Source organism: Excalfactoria chinensis, chromosome 4, assembly GCF_039878825.1.
Source record: "Excalfactoria chinensis isolate bCotChi1 chromosome 4, bCotChi1.hap2, whole genome shotgun sequence".
In the NCBI taxonomy this organism is placed as follows: Eukaryota; Metazoa; Chordata; class Aves; order Galliformes; family Phasianidae; genus Excalfactoria; species Excalfactoria chinensis.
The window spans coordinates 18611993-18634333 of NC_092828.1; the positions used below are offsets into that span (position 1 = coordinate 18611993).

The window sequence follows — 22341 nt, forward strand, 5'->3', positions numbered from 1 at the left end:
AGTGGAACAACAACGCCTGACGACCCTCCACTAATGAAGATCAATGACTGAACTATAAACCTCGCTGGATCCATGGTGGTGACTATCTCCCTCTTGCTTCCTGAAAAGACTCCTTGCTTCTATTTCCTATCTTTACTATCGCCTGTCTTCCCTTCCCCATCACCCTATATCATAATAGTGTCCGTCCTCTCCTTCCCCATCTCCCTAATTAAGATTTATAATAAACTGGTCGGACCAACATTTGAACCGTTGTTTCTTAATCTCAACGCCGGGTATACATATATCAAAGAACCTTGCCTCCCTCCTATAAACTGGGGCGAGACACATGTATGAAAAGATGAATACCAAGCCAAATCCAGGATACATTCAAAAACTGTAGAAGTGCAAAGCTGTGGTCTGAGGAACCTGGAAAGAGTCATTTGTTAGTGGCTTACTGGGTGACTGAACAGGTCACTGCAGTTCCCTCCATCTCAGAGATAATTTACACAGTGCTTTGAGACCTTAAATGTGCTCACTGTTGATATCAAATTTATATTTAAAAATATACATTTAAAAATATAAAACACTGTAGCAAATAATAATAATAATAAAATAAATTAAATTTTAAAAAATCCTACATTATTTCTAAAATTAACAGTGGTGTTCTTTGCTGGTGAGTCCATATATGTAACAACTGTACACATTTAGTATTCACAGAGACAGTTATCGTATTTTTCTTTATTTGTCAGTGCTACCTGGCTTTCATACATTTCATTTACATAAGATCCAACCTTAATTATCTCCCCTGAATGTCTCATTGTTTCTCCTTAAGTAGAATGCGTACTTAATAATTCATATTTTCCCTGGTTTTGCTATGAATTCATGCACACTCATCATAACTACTTTTATTTTTTCCTACAGCTTTCTTTGCATTTAAAGAAATGGAACAGTAGTTTAAATTAAAAATAAAAGTAAAAATCTATAAATGAATGGAACAGTGTACAGCACTTGTTTGTATTCCTACAAATCCAGAAAATCCAGTAGTTCTGAGTAAAGCATAAAGATACCCATATCTGCCTTCCCTCATGAAAATTTGTATGTCCTTTAAAAACTTTTCAATACATTTTCCTTCTGATGTCAAGTATAATATTCTGTCCCAGCTGAAAATAAGACAGCTGGGAACACTGCTGCATGTTTGTGAATGCTTGGATATTTTGACACCTGAAAAAAACAAAACAAAACAAACAAACAAATGAAAACAAATCACTGCCAGCAATGCTGCCTGGAAAAGATCTTTCAGAACTGATCCTATGGAATTATGACTTTTTTAAACAAACAAAAAGGAAAAAGTGTCAAGGCCTCACGCTTAATCATTGCAAATTGTAGAGGCAATCTACACAGAAAGAAGTAAATAAATATAAAAAATCGAGCTGCTACCACTTCTACTTAATGTTACTTGGAATCATTCTTTGTAAATGTAAGAACTCAGGCTGGCGGAATGATGCTGATGAAAAATATTAACCTTTTATTTTGAATATACCTCAAATACTGCTTTGAGAACAAGAAGTTATAATTATGTAAGATTTAAACACTGTTTGCTCTGACAGTAACTTATAGTGTAATCCAGTTCAAACTGCTCAATGTGAGTAAAAGAGAGAGGATTTAAACAACGTAACCAGTTTCACATTTAGCCAGAGTTGAGTTCAGCCAGCACAGATGCAGTTATTATCAGCTTAAAAGAAAATCTTCGGTTTCCTTATTTAAACACTTAAGTTTTAATGTCCATCAGGAAGGCTGCAATGAATAATTTAATCATTTCTGTCCACTTCACACTGCTACACAGTGAGAGTTTCTGCAAAGCTGTGAAAGGCACCGGGCACGTGTCAGCCCTCCTTGTAATTCTGCGACCTCTGTGCGCAAACACTGTGGCCAACTCGGGAGCTCGGAGGGAGGGGAGGGAGGTGAAGGGATCACAACAGAACTGCACCAGAGCAGCGGGACACTTTAGAGAGATGAAAGGTCAACTCGGGCTTAGAGTTGTTGTGGTGTCATTTCCTCTGTTTGTCCCTTGGTGGAGTTCTTGAGTCAGTTTCTCCCTTCAGCCAAACGTTTTTAACTGATTTCTGTGGGGTTTTTGTCGTTGTTTTTCCCCCCGCGTTCGAGTTTGCTGTCATGTTTACTGTATTTAACCTTTTCCTGGTATTATTATGAATATGTTATTTCCTAGCTCACCTGATTTTTTTTTTCTGCGTTCTTTGGTGCTCTTGCTTGTGTGCACACAAACTAATAGTAATATGCATTGATTAACGTACAAAGCTATATAAATGATTAAATAACCCGTCCCTTGAGGTTAGCTCCCACTGCAGAGCAGAAAGGTAATGCTCTGGTCAGAGGCACCGACATTCCCGAACTGCAGAACCGAACCGTCCCGGGATGAAGGCGGAGGGCGTAGGGTTCGCCGGGACACAGCCGAGCAAACACTAATGGCATCTGCATATCTCAGCCGTGACCCCGTCTTTCCAATCATTGCCACAATAGGAAAGCCCCGTTGCAGAGCTTCGGAAAGCAGCGTTGGGGGGGAAAGAGGGGGAGGGGGGGGTGCAGAGGAGCTGGGGAAGCTCCCAGCCTGCTTTAGGATTCCCCCACGTACAGCAGGCTGCGAATGTCAGCAAGACGGATTCCTTCCCACACGCACGATGCCACCTCAGTGGCCTTATCAGATGTTCCCTTTAAGGACACAAGCTCTTATTTCTCCTCCGTGTATCTCCGGCATCTCGGGCTATTTTATTTATTACAGCCGATAATGCTGGCGATCGCGCTTCCCACTTGATCGCACCAGATCAGGAGGACAAACGTCTGAGCGCGTGTGGGCGTCTGTGTGTATCGGGTGGGCAGGGGGGGGCTGCGCTGCGCAACAGCTTTGCCCGGCGGGCTGGGGGCGGGGGGGAGGCGACCTCCACCCGCAACCGCTGGGACCGGCGCTCTGCGAGGACGGGGGGTGGCTGGGCTCCCCTTCCCCCCCCTCCCCAGCACGAAACGAAGCAGCAGGATGTGGAGGGGGGGGCAGCCCTGCCCCCCTCCCGGCAGCCGGGACACGTGGAGCTGGAGCAGCGCTGCCATCCACCATGCAGAGCACGTCGGGCCCATTTCCCACGCCGTTTGCCTGCCCTGGGAGAAGAAAGGGAGGAGGGGGAGGAAGGGGGAATGATGGAGAAGGGAGGGGGGCCGTTACCTCTGCTCCGAAAGAGGAACCAATCCACTGTGAAGGACGAGGCACTCCCGAGCAGGAAAGACATTGCACATTCAGAGAGAGATTGCATGTGAAGACACTGCAAAGGAGAGAGAAGGGGAGGGGGGCCGGGGGCAGCCCGAGTGTGAAAGGCGCAGTGTGTGTACGGAGGCCGGGAGCGGGGCGGGGGGCAAGGGGCGGGCGGGGGGGGGGGGGGGGGGGTTGGAAGGGGGACTCTACACATGGCAAGAGAAAGAGATCACTCATTCGCTTGGAAAACGCTCTCGCAAAGCAAACCGCGATAGTAGACATGGGGGACAGCGGGGAAGCAGCCGCGGTCAGGAGAAGTCCGTGCTGTGCAACAGCTCCGAATCCGATTAAAGTTTATGGCGGGGAGGTTACAAGCTCACCCACCCCGCCCTTTCTCTGGAGAACCCATTCAACGTTCCGATCGCATTTACAGCACAAAGGGACAGGAACAGTGGGATCTTCGGGTTGTGTGGCTGATGCGGGGAGCAGTGTGATGCAGCGTGCTGGCATTCCCTGCGTGCTGCTATGTCCGGATCTTACACTGTAAGCAACATTTCCTCCTCTCGGAGCTTCAGAACAGCGAGGGGGAATTTTGATAAATTCAAGTTGCTTGGCAAATATAATAGGGATTTGGTATTAATCCTACTTAACCCGCTGCGAAGATGCTGAGCTGCCGAGTCCCCCTCCTCCGGCCGGGACTGCGGCTGTGAGCACTGAGCCTGCGCCGAGCCGCGCTTTCTCGCTGATGCTGCAGATATAAAGCCGAGAATCTCCGGCATCTGTGGGGGTGGGTTTGTGCGTTCTAGAGAGAGCGGCCCGGCCGGGGAGAAACCCCGCAGACCTCCGGAGCGGGGAGCGGTCCCTCCCTCCCTGGCTCCACGCAGCGCGACTCTGCCCCTCGGGGCTCCCCGTGGAAAGAGGTGGCAACCTTCCCTCCCTCCCACGTTTACTCACCGCCCCGAATGACAAAGGCACACTGCGAGCAGAGCTTTGAATCACCTCAACATCCGGCCACTTTCTCTCAAATGTCACCGCGGTGAATGAAAGACAGTTCGCTATACTCGCCCTCATGCTTTTTTAAATCTTCTTTCTTTTTTTTTTTTTTTTTTTTTTTTTTTTAATTGTATTTATCTATTTATAAATTCAGAATAACCATGTAATGCCAGAAGTCCTCACATGTAGAACCCGCAGCAACTTGTTTTCCCACATGAGCTCGCGGGGGAGGGGGGAACAGCTGGAGTCGTGCCCTTACTGTTCACACTCCGGGCTGCTTCCCACTGGAGGCCTCGTATCGCCCTGGTACCCCTCTGCCCCCCGAGCTCCTAGGGGACAGTACTGCCGCGGGATTCACCCGTGGCGTGGGGGCAGGGCCACGCAGATGCCATCGGCGATTAAATGGCACAAAGTCAAAAGGAGAAGCGAACAGGGGACGCAGGAATAAACAAAGTTGAATGGAGAGCTTCCACGATAAAGTTTATTTCCCTCTCACCCAGGTAGGTGACGCTACATTTTAGCAATAATCGAAGCAGAAATTCCTCTGTTCGGAAATGAATTTCGGACAGATTCTATGTGCTTGTTCTCCTGACCCCCCCTCTCAACCCCATCCCGACTTTTTTTTTTTTTTTTTTTTTTTTTTTTTTTGTGATCCTAGGAAACCCACAAACACGCGGAAAGGATACAATCAGATCATGGCAGTAGGAAGTGCATGAGCACAAAATCCGAAAGGGCTTGAACAGCAATGGAAAACAAGACGAAAGTCTGAGGTCAGGGGCAGCTCCCTCCTCCCTGGGGTTCTGTGCAGTTCCAGGGACTGCAGCTATGTCACAACAGCACCGACACGACAGGGGGAGGTGGGAATCTGTGCGAAACGAGTTTCCTTACCAGCACGATTCCGCAAAACGCAGAGCCCCGAATGTGCAGCAGCTCTGCCTGAAAGAAAGGCGAATAAACATTTGCTTAAAAAATCGTTGCTCGGTTCACAGTCTACGGCGGAGGTGGGGAGGGAGTGAGTAGGATAGAACCGCTCCAGATGCCGGGTTGGAGCCGGCGGCAGCAGCAGCGAGACTGACTCTGAGGGCTGAGCTATCCCGCTCGCAAAGCAGCACAGAACAGCACAACCGCGGCAGGCAGAGGGTAAGGCTGGGCTTGTGGAGCGCAGCGCTTGGCTCGTCCTCCTCCTCCCTCCTCCTCCTCCCTCCTCTCTCGCTCTCTCTCTCCCTCTCTCTGTGCATGTAGAGCAGGCGGCTGTGCTGCAGCGTCAGGGAAGAGCTGCCGAGAGAGACTCCAGCAGCTCCCACCACTTTGGGCAAAGTTGCCGGTTTAACAGCTTTTTTTTTTTTTTTTTTTTTTTTTTTTTTTTTTTTTTTTTCCTTCCTGCCTTCCGAGTGGGAAGCTCCTCAGTTGCCATTCAGCATTTTAAAGCACAAGCTGCTCTGCCGTGAAAGCGCCCGAGCCACACTCCTCTGAAAGGCACAGGAGGGAATACACAATCGCAGATATCACCCGCCGTAGCGGTGCAGACCCCAGGAAACAACTGACTGATTGCATTTTATTCGCAAATAGAACTCCGTGTGGTTTTTTACTCGCGTAGCGGCTCTCTTCCCCTCCCCTTGCTATTCAGCTTATATGGATGTAATTCAGAATCTGTGTTAATTCACGTGGGGGATCCAGTTACATCTCGTTCCGCTCCGGGTATGTTAACGAGAGACCAATAATCGCCTTTGGACACATAGTTTTGTCGCTAACCTTTGAACTGAAAGGATCGAGTTCAGCTCTGGTTACCTGCATTGGGACGGGAAGGAAGAGGCGAGAGAGAGAGAGGCGAGAGAGGGAGAGAGAGACTGCAATCTCATTTGTGAATCGCGCTCAGTGCTGCAGCTCCAGATTGCTATAACACATGCAGTGCAAATGCAGGTAAGGCACACACACAAACTGCGGATGCCGAAAACAAACTTGGGACTGTGGTGTGTGTGTGCTCAGATCTACAGCCTTGCAAATTCCGGGCAAACGGCTTCTGCAGTTTCTGTCTCGTTGCTTTGTGACTAATGACCTTGCGCAGAGTTGGTAAAAAAAAATCCTCTCCGGAGAAAGAGCTGAACATTGTAGGCGATCTCTGAAGATGGATTTAGGTGCTTTTCTGCCAACCAAAGGGGATATTCCATGGACTGCTCTGTAATACACGGGGTGCTTCTGCTACCCATTGTGCAGCTACCGACATTATTGGGATTTTTATTTTTTTTTTCTTTATCTTTTTAAATTATTATTAATATTTTTAAAGAACTGCCCATGCTAAGAGGATTTGGAGTTCTCCCGGACACGAGCCCGTTGAATAAAGCAAATCACATTTTTTTTTCCCGTGTGTGCAGATAGGGGAGAGAATAAATCTAATGCGTTTGTCGTGAACGACTGAGAGGGCGAGAGAGAGAGAGAGAGAAGAGAGAGTGTGAATTGTAGTTAACTCCGGTGTCGAAGAAGACGACCTGGGGGGCTTCAGATCGCACGGTGCTGCTCCGGCTTTTATTGCAAACCTTGCAAAGTGATTACAGTAAAATCAGGAGGAGGAGGAGAAGGGGGAGGAGGAGGAAAATCCCATCCTATCTGCCGAGATGAATCTTTAAAAAGCAAAATACACTGTCCCGTGAACTGTAAGTATATCGCAGCTGGGAGGCAGGGCGAGCAGCGGAGGAGGCAGCAGCGGGGTTTTGCCCACCGATTGCACCAGCCATGAGGCGCTAAGTTTCCGGGAGCAGAAGGATTCTTTAATTGCTCGCCCGGCCGCTCTGTTGGCTCATCAAGGGAGTTTATCGGGGAGTGAGAGGAGGGGGGAGGGTGGGTCGGGGAGAAGATGAGGAAAATGCGGGCTCTTCTCGGCTTTGTGCATTGCTGCTGCTGCTGCTTCTTGCTCCTCCTGCCTCCGCCGCTCCGGGTCAGCCTGGCAGCGGCCAAGCAGCTGCTGAGGTACCGGCTGGCCGAGGAGGGACCTGCCGACATCCGCATCGGCAACGTGGCCGCCGACCTGGGCATCGTGACGGGCTCCGGAGAGGTGACATTCAGCCTGGAATCAGGCTCTGACTACCTCAAGATCGATAACATGACCGGGGAGCTGAGCACCACGGAGCGGCGCATCGACCGCGAGAAGCTGCCGCAGTGCCAGATGATCTTCGACGAGAACGAGTGCTTCCTGGACTTCGAGGTGTCGGTCATCGGCCCCTCGCAGAGCTGGGTGGACCTCTTCGAGGGCAGGGTCATCATCCTGGACATCAATGACAACACCCCCACTTTCCCTTCCCCCGTCCTCACGCTCACCGTGGAGGAGAACCGGCCCGTGGGGACCCTCTACTTGCTCCCCACCGCCACCGATAGGGACTTCGGCCGCAACGGCATCGAGCGCTACGAGCTGCTGCAGGAACCCAGCGGGGACGGGGGACGGCGCGGCGGGGGCGGCGGCGGCAGCGGCGGCGGCGGGGGCGGGGGCGGTGCTGCGGCGGCCGGCCCGGAGAGCGCCCTCTATCCCGGCGGCAGCAAGCGGAGGCAGGAGGCGGAGGCCCGCAGCAGCGTGTTTGAGCTGCAGGTAGCCGACACCCTGGACGGGGAGAAGCAGCCGCAGCTGATCGTCAAGGGGGCGCTAGACCGGGAGCAGCGGGACTCCTACGAACTGAGCCTGCGCGTGCGCGACGGCGGCGAGCCCGCGCGTTCCTCGCAGGCCATCCTGAGGGTGCTGATCACCGACGTGAACGACAACAGCCCCCGCTTCGAGAAGAGCGTCTACGAGGCCGACCTGGCGGAGAACAGCAGCCCCGGGACCCCTATCCTGCAGCTGCGAGCTGCCGACCTGGACGTGGGGGTGAATGGGCAGATTGAGTATGTCTTTGGGGCAGCCACTGAATCAGTCAGGCGGCTGCTGCGGCTAGATGAGACCTCAGGCTGGCTCAGTGTCCTGCACCGCATTGATCGAGAGGAAGTTAACCAGCTGCGCTTCACTGTGATGGCTCGGGACCGTGGGCAGCCTCCTAAGACAGATAAGGCCACAGTGGTGCTGAACATCCGTGATGAGAATGACAATGTGCCCACCATCGACATTCGAAAGATTGGGCGTATCCCACTGCGAGACGGAGTAGCCAGCGTGGCTGAGGATGTGCTGGTGGATACCCCCATTGCTCTGGTGCAGGTGTCAGACCGAGACCAAGGTGAAAATGGTGTGGTGACCTGCACCGTGGTGGGGGATGTGCCCTTCCAGCTCAAGCCAGCCAGTGAAGGTGAAGGGGAGCCACAGAACAAGCGCAAGTACTTCCTCCACACCTCAGCCCCTCTGGACTATGAGGCAGTGCGCGACTACAATGTAGTGATTGTAGCTGTGGACTCAGGCAGCCCCAGCTTGTCCAGCAACAACTCCTTGTTGGTGCGGGTCGCAGACACTAATGACAACCCTCCTGTGTTCGGCCAGGCCGTGCTGGAGGTCTCTTTTCCAGAGAACAATCTGCCCGGTGAGAGGGTAGCCACGGTGGTGGCCACAGATGCGGACAGCGGCAAGAATGCTGAGCTCACCTACTCCCTGGAGCCCTCGCCCCTCTCCTCAGAGTCACCGAGCGGCATCTTCAGCATTGATCCCGACTCTGGGGATGTATCTGTGCAGGTGGTGCTGGACCGTGAGCAGCGTGACACCTATGAGTTCCAAGTGACGGCCCGAGACAAGGGGGTACCATCACTGCAGGGCTCCACCATGGTGGTGGTGCGGGTGGCCGATCGGAATGATAACGAGCCACGCTTCATGCAGGATGTGTTTACTTTCTACGTGAAGGAGAACTTGCAGCCCAACAGCCCTGTGGGCATGGTGACTGTGATGGACTTTGACAAGGGGCGCAATGCTGAGCTCAGCCTCTCTATACAGCCCAGTGAACATGACCAGGAGACTGGCATCTTCTCCATTGAAAATGACACGGGAACCATCTACTCCACAGTCTCATTTGACCGGGAGCAGCAGACCAGCTACACCTTCAAAGTGAAGGCGGTGGATGGCGGTGAGCCGTCACGCTCAGCCACCGCTACTGTGTCCCTCTTTGTAATGGATGAGAATGATAACGCGCCCACAGTCACCTTCCCCAGCAACAGCTCCTACACTGTGTTGCCACCCTCCAGCAACATGCGCACTGTAGTGGCCACAGTGGTGGCCACTGATGCTGATACTGGCCTCAATGCTGACCTCAACTACAGCATTGTTGGAGGAAACCCCTTCAAGCTCTTTGAGATTGATCCAGCCAGTGGTGTGGTGTCACTGGTGGGCAAGCTGGCCCCCAAGCACTACGGCCTGCACCGCCTCGTTGTACAAGTGAATGACAGTGGCCAGCCACCCCAGTCAACAACTGCCCTGCTCCACGTCTTCGTCAATGAGAGCTTGTCCAATGCCACTGTGGTGGAAAACCAGGTGGCACGCAGCCTCCACACACCCCTGGCCCAGGACATCGCTGGCGATCCCAGCTATGAACTGAGCAAGCAGCGCCTCAGCATTGTCATTGGTGTGGTGGCTGGCATCATGACTGTCATCCTTCTCATTCTGGTGGTGGTCATGGCCCGCTACTGCCGCTCCAAGGGCAAGCATGGCTATGAGGCTGGCAAGAAGGACCACGAGGACTTTTTCACCCCACAGCAGCATGACAAGGCCAAGAAACCCAAGAAGGACAAGAAAGGCAAAAAGGGCAAGCAGCCCCTCTACAGCAGCATTGTCACTGTTGAGGCCTCCAAGCCCAATGGGCAGCGCTATGACAGTGTGAATGAGAAGCTCTCAGACAGCCCAGGCATGGGCCGCTACCGCTCAGTCAATGGTGGCCCGGGCAGCCCTGATCTAGCCCGGCATTATAAGTCGAGCTCACCACTGCCCACCGTGCAGCTGCACCCGCAGTCCCCCACTGCCGGCAAAAAGCACCAGGCGGTGCAGGACCTGCCCCCGGCCAACACCTTCGTGGGCGCTGGCGACAACATCTCCATCGGCTCGGACCACTGCTCCGAGTACAGCTGCCAGGCCGGCAGCAAGTACAGCAAGCAGGTAAGGGCAATGCCTCATGCTCGGGCACTCACACATGCAAGCACATGGACATGCACACACATTGCGTAAGGGGTGGTGATGCCTGCCACCATCAGGTGCATCACCCCTTCAGTCAGGTGCCAGGAGCATACCTGGGCATACATCAGGCAGGAAGGACGGTCAGGGACAGCTGTTTGTACTATTTCCATTGTAAATCCCACTTTGCAGAGCCCACACTTGCTCTGTGGTACCGCCCCTGGGAGGTGCCGGGCGCGGAGCCCCCCCCCTGCCTCCGAGCAGCGCAGCTCGACTGGGGGTGGGGTGGGCCCTTAACTCGGACGGCCAGCTGCGCGCAGCCTGGGATGACCCTTTGTCGGCTTCCGCAGCCCGCTAGGGCCCGTTGCTGGGAAGCTGGGCAGGAGCATCACCTGGGTTGTCCTGAGGAGCCCAGCGGTCTCACTTGGGGGTGGGGAGGGTTTCAGCCGCAGAGAGGCAGCGAGCTCCGTCTGGAAACGGAAAGTTTCGCATTTTAGGGGGTCAGTGAGAGTGATGTGCCACGCTGAAACGCAAATGACTGTAATTATCAGCTCGTTCATTAGGATCGCGGCTCTTTCACAATCTAGAAAGCGTATAAATGGTCTGAAATCACTGAGATTTTACTGATGTTCAGCAGTTGCTCTGAATACACATAGAAGTTAATGAGCTTAGAATCGGACCTTAGCATGCTTCTGCTTCTGTTCCTCTTAGTTTCTTCGCTGTTGGCTTTTTTTTTTTTTTTTTTTTTTTTTTTTTTCCTTAATGCACATCACATGAAAATCATTAACTCAAAGCGAGGGGCCCTTATTTGCCAGTCCAGCTTCTGCACGTCTCAGACTAGCAGAGAGGCTGCCTTTCCCGAGAGCAATCTGAGCGCACTGAGCCTTCCTTCAGCAGCGCCCTCAGTGCCCAGCTCTGATCTCGACTGTGCCATGCAGGTCGGTGCAGTGAGGCCCCAGCAGAGTAAAACTGGTAATGTCAGGAACTGCTTTACACAGCAGTAGAGAGTTAGCATAGGGGAAAGGAGATCCTAAATTAAAGCTTTGTTAATTTGATAAGACACATATGTAGCCTGAACAGAAATGATTTTTCTTTTTGGGCATACTTTTACGGATTGTGAAATGAGATATTTAACTCTGGGTGATTCCCTTTGCCTCCTTCCATGTAAGATAATATTCAAAGTGTTTCCTCTCAGCTCCAGCGTATGCTACACAAGAATCTAGAGATAAATGAATGCTGATTCATGTGAATAGAGAGCCAAGCCTGAAACAGGAACAGTCTGATTAGTTTGACAAAAATGCTTTATTTCCACCTTATTAACATGCAAATATGGCACAGTATGACATTTTTTATACTTTGAAACGTCTGTTAGACTATTACAATTGAAGTTTTACACTGTAACCAGTACTTGTATTCTGTGCAGGAAAACAAACAAACAAACAAAAAAACAGCAAAAAAACATTTATAATATTGTAAAAGGAAATGAAGTCACACCATCTTTCACATCAACAACAGTGTGTGACTGATGTATTTTCTGCTAATATTTCTGTGTATGTTACACAGATGTTTTAAAGAACATTTAATGTGGTAGTTTCTGGGTGATATATTTCATTACCTATGAAGGAAATGTTATAGTTTCAGTTTTAAAATACAGTCTTTATAAAATGCAAAGTACTGAAAAAGTTCCTAAGCTTCCATCTAGTAAGGCTTATTAAGCACAAAGAAGGTTATGCCTTTTTAGTGAGCACTGGACCAGTGAAGTGGAAGTGAAACAAATGCTAATCAGATACTACTTCTCTCTTGCTGCTGCAATTCATCTAAACATGAATTAAAAACTGTCAAAAGTGTAATTTATTTTCAGTGTGAAAGCATGACTTGCATGTTAAATTCACCAGTGGTAAAGGATTGCAGCTTACTATTTTGCTTGATTAACAGCCTTATCTGAACAACAATATTATTTGGTTTATTGTTGCTTTGCAAGCACATATTTCTGATTCATAACATTTCTTCTTTGTAGAAGAAAATGGCTTTATTACACTTCCATTTGCAGCAGTCAAACTGCAAGAATGTATTCTGAGTTGCTCCGTTACTTACCACGCTTGATATAGAGCTAGCTTCCCAGTGTTTGTGAGGTTTCCTGTGCTAAATGTGTAGCCTGTAAATGTGAGTTTACCTGAATAGTTTATAGCAGATGGTCTAATGCCTTGTTTTTCAATTTTTAAATATGTGGAAAGTACTTGTATGTTTGCAAAGCGTGCTTCAAAGTTAAGGAAAGTTTCCAAATAAGAATTTAAAGCAGAGAACCTCAGGCATAAAACTTCTGCTAATGGTTTCATATGTGTACTTACCAGCTTGATACTGAGTGACATTTATATAGTTTTGTTCTTGCTTTTGCGCACATTAAGAGGTATTTGCATTAATAAGATGTAGATCTTTCACTTCTCAAACATTGATAATTGAGTATTTCTCTGTTTATCAGGAAAAAGCACACTGGCAGTTTTAACACTCAAACCAGGTGAAATACTTGTTTGGCATGTTCTTGAGAGACTGATGTGAAGTAATTGCAGATAAATGGGTATGATGTGGTGTATATTGGAGTGTTTTATGGTTCAGTGGTCCATATGAAATAGAGCCAATGGCATAGTAATGTGACAACAATAGGGAGATTAGGTGAAACGCCTCTGATTGCCTTTATTTAATTATTGGCAGTTCCCTTTGTTCTTGGGAGATTTTAGAGGATGTATAGAGTTTTAAAATAAATAAATCGATGTGGCTAGATGTATTTGTTCAGAGTAACTAGAGATAAGAGCAATTCTCATTTTCCATTAATGTAGTTAGAACAGGTAATTGATACTTCCACATATTCACAGTATCACTGTGAGGAAAGTAAGTCTCAATTTAGGTGACTGATTGGTGTTCCCCAGTGAATATAAGCTGTTTTCATTCTTATCGTTTGACACTTCCTTTATAAGGCAGTGTGTTACATATCTTGCATGTGTTCCCAAGTACATCTTGTTTGATAAAATGCATTATAGAACAACTTAATAGAAGGAAGCTAAGAACAATTTATAACTCCCCTCCTTTAAGTATTTTATATGAAGATTAAAGTTAAATTTTGCATCTGATAGACTTTTTACTGTCACTTTTCTGGAAGATGTTCTAGATGTTTTCTAGAAGGTGTCCAAATGCAAGTTTTTTTGAAATGTGCCCTTGTTCTTTTCTGCATAGTGTTATTCTCTGAGATATTCTTTTAGCCTCCCACTTTGCAATTCTGTCCTATTCTGCAAAGCTCTTACACATCTGGCAAGCTAGTGTTTAAATCCCTTAATGTTCCATCGATCTTAATCATTTGTCCAAAGTTAAACCTGTACAGGAGTGTTCTGCTGTATCAGGATGCATCTATTGGAAATGTTTTTTATGAATTGTAGATGTAAAATTTGGACCCTCCTGGTGCTGAACATTGCCAGTCAGCACTCAGGGTACTGTCAAGTACTAACAAAGACAGCAAAGAAAGCTCAGTGCATAGCAGCAATCACTCAGTTATTTGGAGGATTGCATCCTTAAATATCTTTCTATAGTCTTCCTTCACAATTGTAAACAACTGTATATTTCCTCAAATTATTTACAAACGTGTATTTTAGTGCATATTGTTTTCTGCAGTTTCACTGACATCAAACTAATAGCACGTGAGCAGGTTTATTTCACTGAAATTTCTCATGACTATGAGATTAGCATGCTAATGATCCCTTTTTGAAGAATAGGCCTTTTACAGCCTGTTTATATGTGTGTTTTTTGTTTTGTTTTGTTTTGTTTTTTCCATCATTTACTCTTAATTTCTTTTATTTGTTCCACTCAATGAAGAATGCTTTTTGATTACTTGAAAGACTGTGCTTTTTACTTTATTTACACATTTTTGTTTAAGAGATGCAATTCGCTATCAGTAGAACTAGAAGAAACAGTACAGGGATTTCTGAGCAGCATTATTACTTTTCTTGGAGTATATTCCTTTCTTTTTAACATTTTTTAATGAATTGTTCCTGTGCCTTTTCTCTTTTGAAGTCTACTACTGAGGAAAAACGTTTAGGACATTAGAGTTTGCTGACACAGTAATCAAGGCTGAACACGTGTCCTGTTGTTAGAAAAGTGACTTGATGTTCCATTACTAGGGAGAAAATTTACAAGCATTTCACCAAAATTTAATTTACAAGAAAGCAAAGCATATTAAAAAAAATAATATATATATACATATATATTTATTTATTTATTTTATTTTTTTTTGGTAATGTAGTTAGATAATCTGTTTAATAATCTTCCAAATGTTATCCAGTCTGTTGCACTGCAGGTGCATTTTGGCTATTTGGTTATTAGGCAGTTGAATTATATCTATTAAAAAAAAACGGTCAGTTTCCTTATAAGCATGCACATGTAGCAAGAGCCTTTTTGGGAACCAAAATTCATATATTAAGAGATCAATCTGCTTAACACGGTAGGAAAGTGTGTTTTTTAATGTACAGACGGGCACATGCATGCGTAGTCTTAGATAAAAGATTGCCATGTAAAATCACATAGCGGCTTTCAGTAGTAAAACTTTTCAATTACTTTTACCTTAATAAACACTAGGTAATCCGCAGAAATAAATTAAGAACTTGTTCTTCAAATACAAACAGTTGCATTGGTAGCTTTTTTAGAAGGTGTTTAACTTTAAAACTGTTCAGAGCAAGGTGTCCAGAAATGTATTTAAGTCTTCTATTCTCAGTTTGCATTATATTAAATATTTTACAATCAGTTTTTATGAGTGACCCATATTTGACCTTCAGTAACAAATTATGTTGAAAGAGGGGCTAATTAAACATGAAATAGATGGATTGTTGATGCTTTCATTATCTGTATTTAACACAAAGTGTTCCACTGATAAGTGCAGCCTTTTTTTTTTTTTTTTTTTTTTCCCTCTTCAGTAAAATAATCTTGTAGAGTGTGCAAATGACTAAGTTACCACTGAATCATTCTGCACTCCCAGGAGATGTACAGAGCCAAAAGGGACAGGATCTGAGTAAAGAAGGAATCATGCTTTGAATAAGTAACGAACTGCACTATTATAGATGGGGAAGAAAGAAATATTTTTAAAAAGATAGAATCTGATTTCTCAACTCCAACATTTCTCTGGTATCGTACATGCAGATGTGAACCTGTGTCAAACCCATGGACCCAGGGTTGGACCTGCACTGTGTCAGTCTTTGTACTGTAGCACTGTATGTGTATATATTTACTTTTATATGTACACTGAGTTGCCTTGATTCTGATTAGTTGGGGTATTTCAGAGGAATACCTGCCCTGAATCTTCAGGCACAATTTCATTTAAGGATATTTCTGTCAAAGATTTGGATTTTTACATAGATATCTGTTGGGCTACTTTGAAGTATAAAACTTACCTAATGGGTTTTGTCTTTAAATGATAGTAGGGAATTAACGCATTTCCAGAATAGTTGGCATTATGCTTTTGAGTTAATTAACTAAATCTTTCACAATCACTGTGAGCTCTTTGTGGAAGTCTTTGTGGAATATTTGCAGAACTTTTCTGTGTTAGTGTTTAATTACTTAACAGAAAACATAATCTTAATAACACCTGTTCATTACGGAACAAATGATTTTTTTTTAATTGTTATTATTATTATTATTATTTTTTCTATAGATGTGTTGATTTTGACTACAGAAGCACTGATATAGACATATGAGTAATTCAGTACAGTTCTTAGATTGGTTTTCTGGTCGGTTTAACAATTCTGTTTCCAAAAATTATTTATAAATTCTTAAAGCTACAAAATAATTTGATTTCTTTTCAGTCTTAGACTGCATATAATGTATTCAATGCAGTTTATTTTTTACTCTTATCCAATTTTTAGTGGAATTTTTAGGTGTTTATATCCCATGTGCTCAGGAGATGCTATTTCTGTATTTTCTCTTTCCTAGAAAAGGAGATTTGTTATCTTTTCTTTATCCGATTTTGGACTTTGCTAGATTGTACTGTACATTCATTTTCATCAGTAATTAAAACAACAAAAAAATAGAAAACAACAGTTACTATCCAGAATCAAAAGAAAGCCTTTTCTTATTATTCTTGTGTATAAGTTTGCATTATTTCATTTATTATTATTTTTTTTTTTTAATCAAGGTTCTAAAAGAAAACTTTGTCATTGAGATGGGTGTGTGTCAAGTTTATTGTCTCTGCAGTTTGATGATAAGGTAATAGGGACTGTGCAATTCAAATTGTTTTAAGCAGTGCCTTCTGCAAAGCCCCGTAACACTCTAAGAAGAACATTTAAATAGTGGTACTAAACATAATCTTAGTTATTGTTTTTCAGTTGGTCTCACAGAATTCAGTTCTAGTTTGCCTTATCTATCTATCCTACAAAATCTCTAGTAAATAATAAAAACAAATAATCACCTGTGCCCTGTATTCTTTCACATTTTACATTATTTATACTACTGCACAGTTGGAAAGTTTTAAAGATTAGTTAAATGTAAGTAAAAGTAATTTGTGAATATAAGGTGTGAATAAAACGGAATAACAGAGAAAGTTATATGTCAAATCTGTCTGAGTTTTGTCTTCTGTTTAAACAAATCTCAGAGGAGAAGGAGGAGAATATGCACACAGTATGCCACAGTTGACTTACTGTCTTCCACATGCTCCAAGCAACAAAGACTTCCTGAGGTCACTTACTTTTCTGTTGTGGATTACAAAATGCTGTGTTAATAGCGGAGAAACTAAGTATCTAAGGTTAGCTGGGGCATCTAAAATGTGATTTGCAGCAACATAAGTGACAAAGGAGGATTTAAACACTTAACACCAACATTAAAGAAAGTAGAGAGAAAATTGCAGGTCATGAACAGATGACAAAATTTCAAAATGCAGTTACACTAAAGCATCAATTGGATAAGTTCCTAAGTGATGTGTGAGTGTCCAATAAACTCTGCTTCACATGAATTCTTTGCTCATTTGTCTCTTGCTTCAGCAAGAAGCAAGAGTTGTAAAATCACAGTTAAAAGCAAACTTTGATTGTTTCCAAAAAATAGCAATAAGTTTAATATTTAAAATATATTAACAACCTGGAGAATCCACTCTACTTTTACTACTTTCTTTTTGTGCACGATTAGAGAGAAAATGTTCTGAGTTCTAGAAGTTTGAACTAAACCAGTATGCTCATCATGTCTGTAACTGACTGATATATTAAGGGAGATATATATGTATATTTATTGTTTACACCTATACAAGAATCCTTTCATTCTGGCAACCCAGCACAGCTGTTTTGTTATATTAGCTCATAAAGTGTTGCAGCATAACCCCAAAAGAATACAGAAGTACTCTAAATACTTTAGTGAAACTAAAGTTTTACTCACAAATGGCACCAAGAAAATTATATTTGTCTTTCAAAACTTAGTTTACATTATTAGCTACTGATGAGAGGAGATTTATTTTTAAAAGACAAACATCCATTCTGTCAGCTGAGTTTTTGTTACAGATATTGTGTTCTAAATAGTCACTGAATGATAGAAATATATTTTTGTATGTTGCATTCCTGGAGTTGTAGGAAAAATGATGTTTATCAAATTACTTGATATAGAATTCGAAATAAAACATTGCAGTTTTAAGAGGTGAGGTACAGAAGGTTAGTACTAGCTGACATGCTGAAAATCTTTCACAGAACAAGTATGCAGAAGTACTGATTTCATTCTGTGAGAGAATTTTATCTTGCTGTCTTAGTTGATCCAGTTCCTTTATGGTACCAGATTGTAAGTAGCAATACATTTCTTATTTGACAGGGTAAAAATTCATGTGTTACTTGAATTATTACGGAGAACCCTATGTAAGCTCCTTAAAAAGTAGTTTCTTGACTTGTGGTTGTGGTTAGGATGCTAAGGGAATGTTTCTTTTGTACAGTGTGCCAAATGTTTTCTGTGTGGTAGCACTGAAAAGAGCATGGAGGGACCACCATAATTTATTCTGTCTCTCCATGTATAGCTGTGAAGACTGTGCAGCCTTGGAGCAGTGTGAAATGGGAGAAGCGGCCCCTACTTCCTTTGGACACCAAATCCATGTGAAGCAGAATTATTTATTTTCAGAGGCTTATCCTTTGGAAAAATGTCCTTTACCAGGACAATACTTTCACAGAGATATAACTTAATGTACAGCTGTTTTTCTGAGTTCAGTGCTATGTTATAAAATGAAATTTAGGAATGAATGGAGAATTTGTAGTATTCTGGGTGTGATTCAGGTATTGAAACATATGTGTCTCAGTGTAACTGGAGATACTTCAAGCTTGAGAACTGCACACAAGTGCACAGCTGCTATGTGATTCAAAACCTAGATGCCTTCTAGGACACTTTCTGAAGGTACAGACTGAGGCCAATCAACAATTTATTACTTTTTTTTTTTTTTTTAAATATTTAAAGAAACAAATAATTTAAGCATTATTTGGTCTCTTTGTGAGTACAGTGCATTTGAGCAAGGCTGAAAGTATTTATATACCAAGGACTTAAGCACAGTTTTTGTGTGTACTGTACACGTGCCTATTAGTAGAACATGCATGCATGTATACATGTTCATATATATACTGCTGTTAGGTTTACAAATTATTTTGAATTGGCACAAACTTTGTGTTTCACAGAAACCAAATACTGACAGCAGTTAGTAATTAACTCACCTTCAGAGCATTTAGGCTGATGTTGGTCTCGTGTTAGGTCAAAATAAGTTGCTAATAGTTTCCCTCTAGAGCCAGCAAAATATCAGCCATTGCAAACTAAATATATAATGTAACATTCTGAGACTGATTTACTTTAAAAGAAAGTACAGAAAACCACTACATCAATTTTTACTTTATGCATCAAATCTAACTCATTTAACTTACTAGTGAGTGTGTGTATATGAAGCAGCAAAATAGTGGACAGCATGCTTTTATGATACATTACATCCAAATGTGGTATTATCTTTCTCACAGCATCTGGGAATGCTGTAACCTTAGTGAAATTTCAAAAAGTATAATGCTAGCATTAAACATGATCTTGCTCTAATTGATGGTACAGTAGGAGCTTATCTGGTGAGATAACTTTCGTTACCTGGCTGGTCATGGTATCGATTCATGGAGCTGTGTGCTACCCCCTACTAGAGAAGCAACACATGAGAAAGGCTTGGCATGAAAATTCATACCTACTTCATACAGCAGATTTTGTGTTTCACATGAAATCTGTCTGTTTCCTTATGCAAATGAGTTTAATATGTTTGTGTGTCCTTTTCTTAAACACTATTTATCAGGAGCAAATACTTTAGTAGTTTGCAATCTTTCTAAAGATGAAAGACAGAAATGGAAATATAAATGACAGAAAAACAGCAAATTAAAGTATTAGGTAGTTCACCTGCTCCAAAAATTTTCACAGTGATACTTTAAGCCTCTGTGTTGCCATATGTTTTGTTCACATTTCTCTGCTGATTTCAACATGTATTTGGTCTCATTCTCCATCGTGTTACTTTTCTTCTGAGTTAAGTTACACTGTCTTAAAATTAGAGTAATTAAATGGGGAATCCAATTCCTTATCTCCATTCACATATTCTGAACTGGTTTTAATGACATATATGTGCCTTGTGTTATAACAGGAGTGGATATCATCATTCTGTTGAATCAAAAAAATACTATTTTCAATGAGCATATAATTAAGTTACAGTTGTAGCACAAGTTTACAGAAGTACATATTTGATTTATTTGAAAGAAAAGTATTTATTCTTCTACAAAAGGAATAATTGCTCTGAAAGCTTGATATCTTCTTTTAATACAGGTTACTAAATGCTTCTCCCCTAAGCCTCAGCCTAGATCTTGGATTAGAACTGTTGTGTAGACTTAGCGAACTCATTCAGAAGGCTTTTCTGACTGCATATTGACAGTTTTATTCTGGGTCGTGCAAACCAAGGACCTTAAACTATTACTGTATTTTAATAGAAAATTCTGAATATAAATGAAGTTCAACAGTTTCCAGAGCAAATATTAATTCATTTCTGTAAAAGTGTACTAATGGTTATGAAATAGAGAAATAACCTATTTTCCTGGTGGCCTTCAATTATGACCATTTCTTTTGGAGATTTCAGCAGGTAGTTTGGGTCACATACTTTACTTAAGCATATAAGTTAGTCTAGAATACTGTATATGAAATTTCTAACAACTTCATAAGAATGACAGACAACTACTGTTGAGATACAGTAGTATCAGGATACAGGTATTTCATTCTGTAGTCTCAGACTTCACACTAGCAGCTCCCTTGATCTGATTTCCCTGCTGAAGTAGTATAAAAGCTCATCCTGTTTAGATTCGGTAGGAGTATGTTCTTGATTGTATTTTACTTTGGAGAATAGTGTTTGTGTTGTTTACATGTGTTTATTTTATTTTATTTTATTTTATTTTATTTTATTTTATTTTATTTTATTTTATTTTATTTTATTTTATTTTATTTTATTTTATTTTTCCTTTTTCCCATGTAAATGGAAAAATACATGGGGGAGGTTTAGTTTAAAAGTGAAAGAAACTTGATTAACTGTCTACAGAACTGCCCAGACTTTGCTATCCGTAGTCTTCAGAGACCACTGAACACTTACATAATTTGTTCTATATTTTTTTTTAATTATTATTATTTTTTGTGCAACACCAGCCCTTTAAGTATTTATATATGAATTGTTGCTACTGTTCTGGATATTTTTGCTTATTTATTTATGTATTAAACGTAGAGGAAAAGTTAAACAACAATGAAATTCTTCTGTGCAGAATAAATTAAGAAGGTGATGTCTCTGTTTTACTGTGAACTACTTTATTGTGAAATACTGCATCACTTATGATATTCAAGGCAATTGGAAGATGTACTCAATTGGCCTTTCAGACACTGCTGAATGAACTGAATTTTGGACTTTTTAATACTGAATATTAGTGCACCTTTCTAGGAAGCTTGAAAGCTAAATTTATGTACATTTTTCTTTACTAGTTCTTTATTAAGTACAATATACTGAACTCTTCAAGTTGTACAGTAACCTTCCTGGAGAATTAATGTTATAGGCATATGAAAGGAATGGCTAAATTGTCTCTCTATCAAATGTTTCTAAAAGGCTTTATGTATTTATAGAGCTTCATGATCTACTATTGATGCAAATTACGAAGGATAAAGGAAAATCCATCTGTTATCAAAGAGAAAAAATAAATGAAATAAGTCCAAGGATTTGAAAGACTTAGCATTAAGAACTAAGAGTTCATACTTTGTGATGGGTTTATAGTAATTGACAGTAGAAAAGTCTTTTTAGCCTTCTCAGTGTTTTCCTCTTTTTTTTTTTTTATTGAAAAAAATGACTTTGCAATAAAAAACTTCTCTTGTAACATATCCTGCTTCATTTAATAATTATGCATTCTTCACTGAAATGTCTCAATTAAAATATGACTTACACCATTTCATGTCATGTTGGGCATTACTGGTTTTGTTATTATTACCCTTACACTTAATCAAATTGTCTGTAGCTAAATAAATAGCATTTCATCAAAAGCTGTTGAATTTCAATCAACTAGGAAACAGATTACTGGCATGAGAACAGATCTAAGGCTAGTGTCTCCAATCTGCAACTAATTGTGTGCTGATAATAGCACTGCCCACAGGCAAATCTTACTTGCTGTCCTGATACATGATAGATTTTCCTGTACATTAATATTAAATCACATGGAGACATTTTGTAATACCGTTACAGTTACTATCTTTAACCTCTCCTTTCTAATTTGAAATATATAGTGTTTGGAGATGCTATCTCTGCATTTCATTTCTAATAATAAATTGACAAAATATCTTAAGGAAAATACAGTAAACATATATTTTTATTTTCTCCTCATAAAAAAAGTTACTTCTATATGGGATAGAAGTACTCCTGATACTTAAATCTTTACCTGTAAAATCTCATACTTTTCTGTTTGACTCAGAGGGGAGAAGAATGTGTCTGACAACCCAAGTCTTGTAGCAGGAAGCTGTGCTCTTCTAT

General features: G+C 42.7%; 2 protein-coding genes across 9 annotated transcripts in view; one reads left to right on the forward strand and one right to left on the reverse strand.

Moving 5' to 3' along the window:
- Positions 1 to 1508: 1508 nt before the first annotated feature.
- On the reverse strand, positions 1509 to 4244 carry LOC140251855 (uncharacterized). Its single transcript, XM_072336010.1, has 4 exons — positions 4193 to 4244; positions 3885 to 4017; positions 3623 to 3807; positions 1509 to 3147 (listed from the first exon to the last, which is right to left on the reverse strand). The coding sequence occupies exons 2-4, from the start codon at positions 4015 to 4017 to the stop codon at positions 2764 to 2766; spliced, it is 702 nt and encodes a 233-aa protein (XP_072192111.1). The 5' UTR covers positions 4193 to 4244; the 3' UTR covers positions 1509 to 2763.
- Positions 4245 to 7082: 2838 nt separating this feature from the next.
- Positions 7083 to 22341, forward strand: part of PCDH7 (protocadherin 7) — a 257102-nt gene continuing 241843 nt past the window's right edge. For all 8 annotated transcript variants that reach the window (XM_072334493.1, XM_072334496.1, XM_072334494.1 and 5 more), the window contains exon 1: positions 7083 to 10277. In XM_072334493.1, the coding sequence (XP_072190594.1) occupies positions 7083 to 10277 (3195 nt within the window). The remainder of the gene's footprint in view (positions 10278 to 22341) is intronic.

Coding starts and splice junctions, on each gene's coding strand:
- LOC140251855 (XM_072336010.1), bottom strand. CDS start 4,017: ATGCCGGAGATTCTCGGCTTTATATCTGCAGCATCAGCGAGAAAGCGC. Junction 3,808..3,884: donor GCATCTTCGCAGCGGGTTAA/GTAGGATTAATA, acceptor GCTGTTCTGAAG/CTCCGAGAGGAGGAAATGTT. Junction 3,148..3,622: donor TTCTCCAGAGAAAGGGCGGG/GTGGGTGAGCTT, acceptor TTCTTCTCCCAG/GGCAGGCAAACGGCGTGGGA.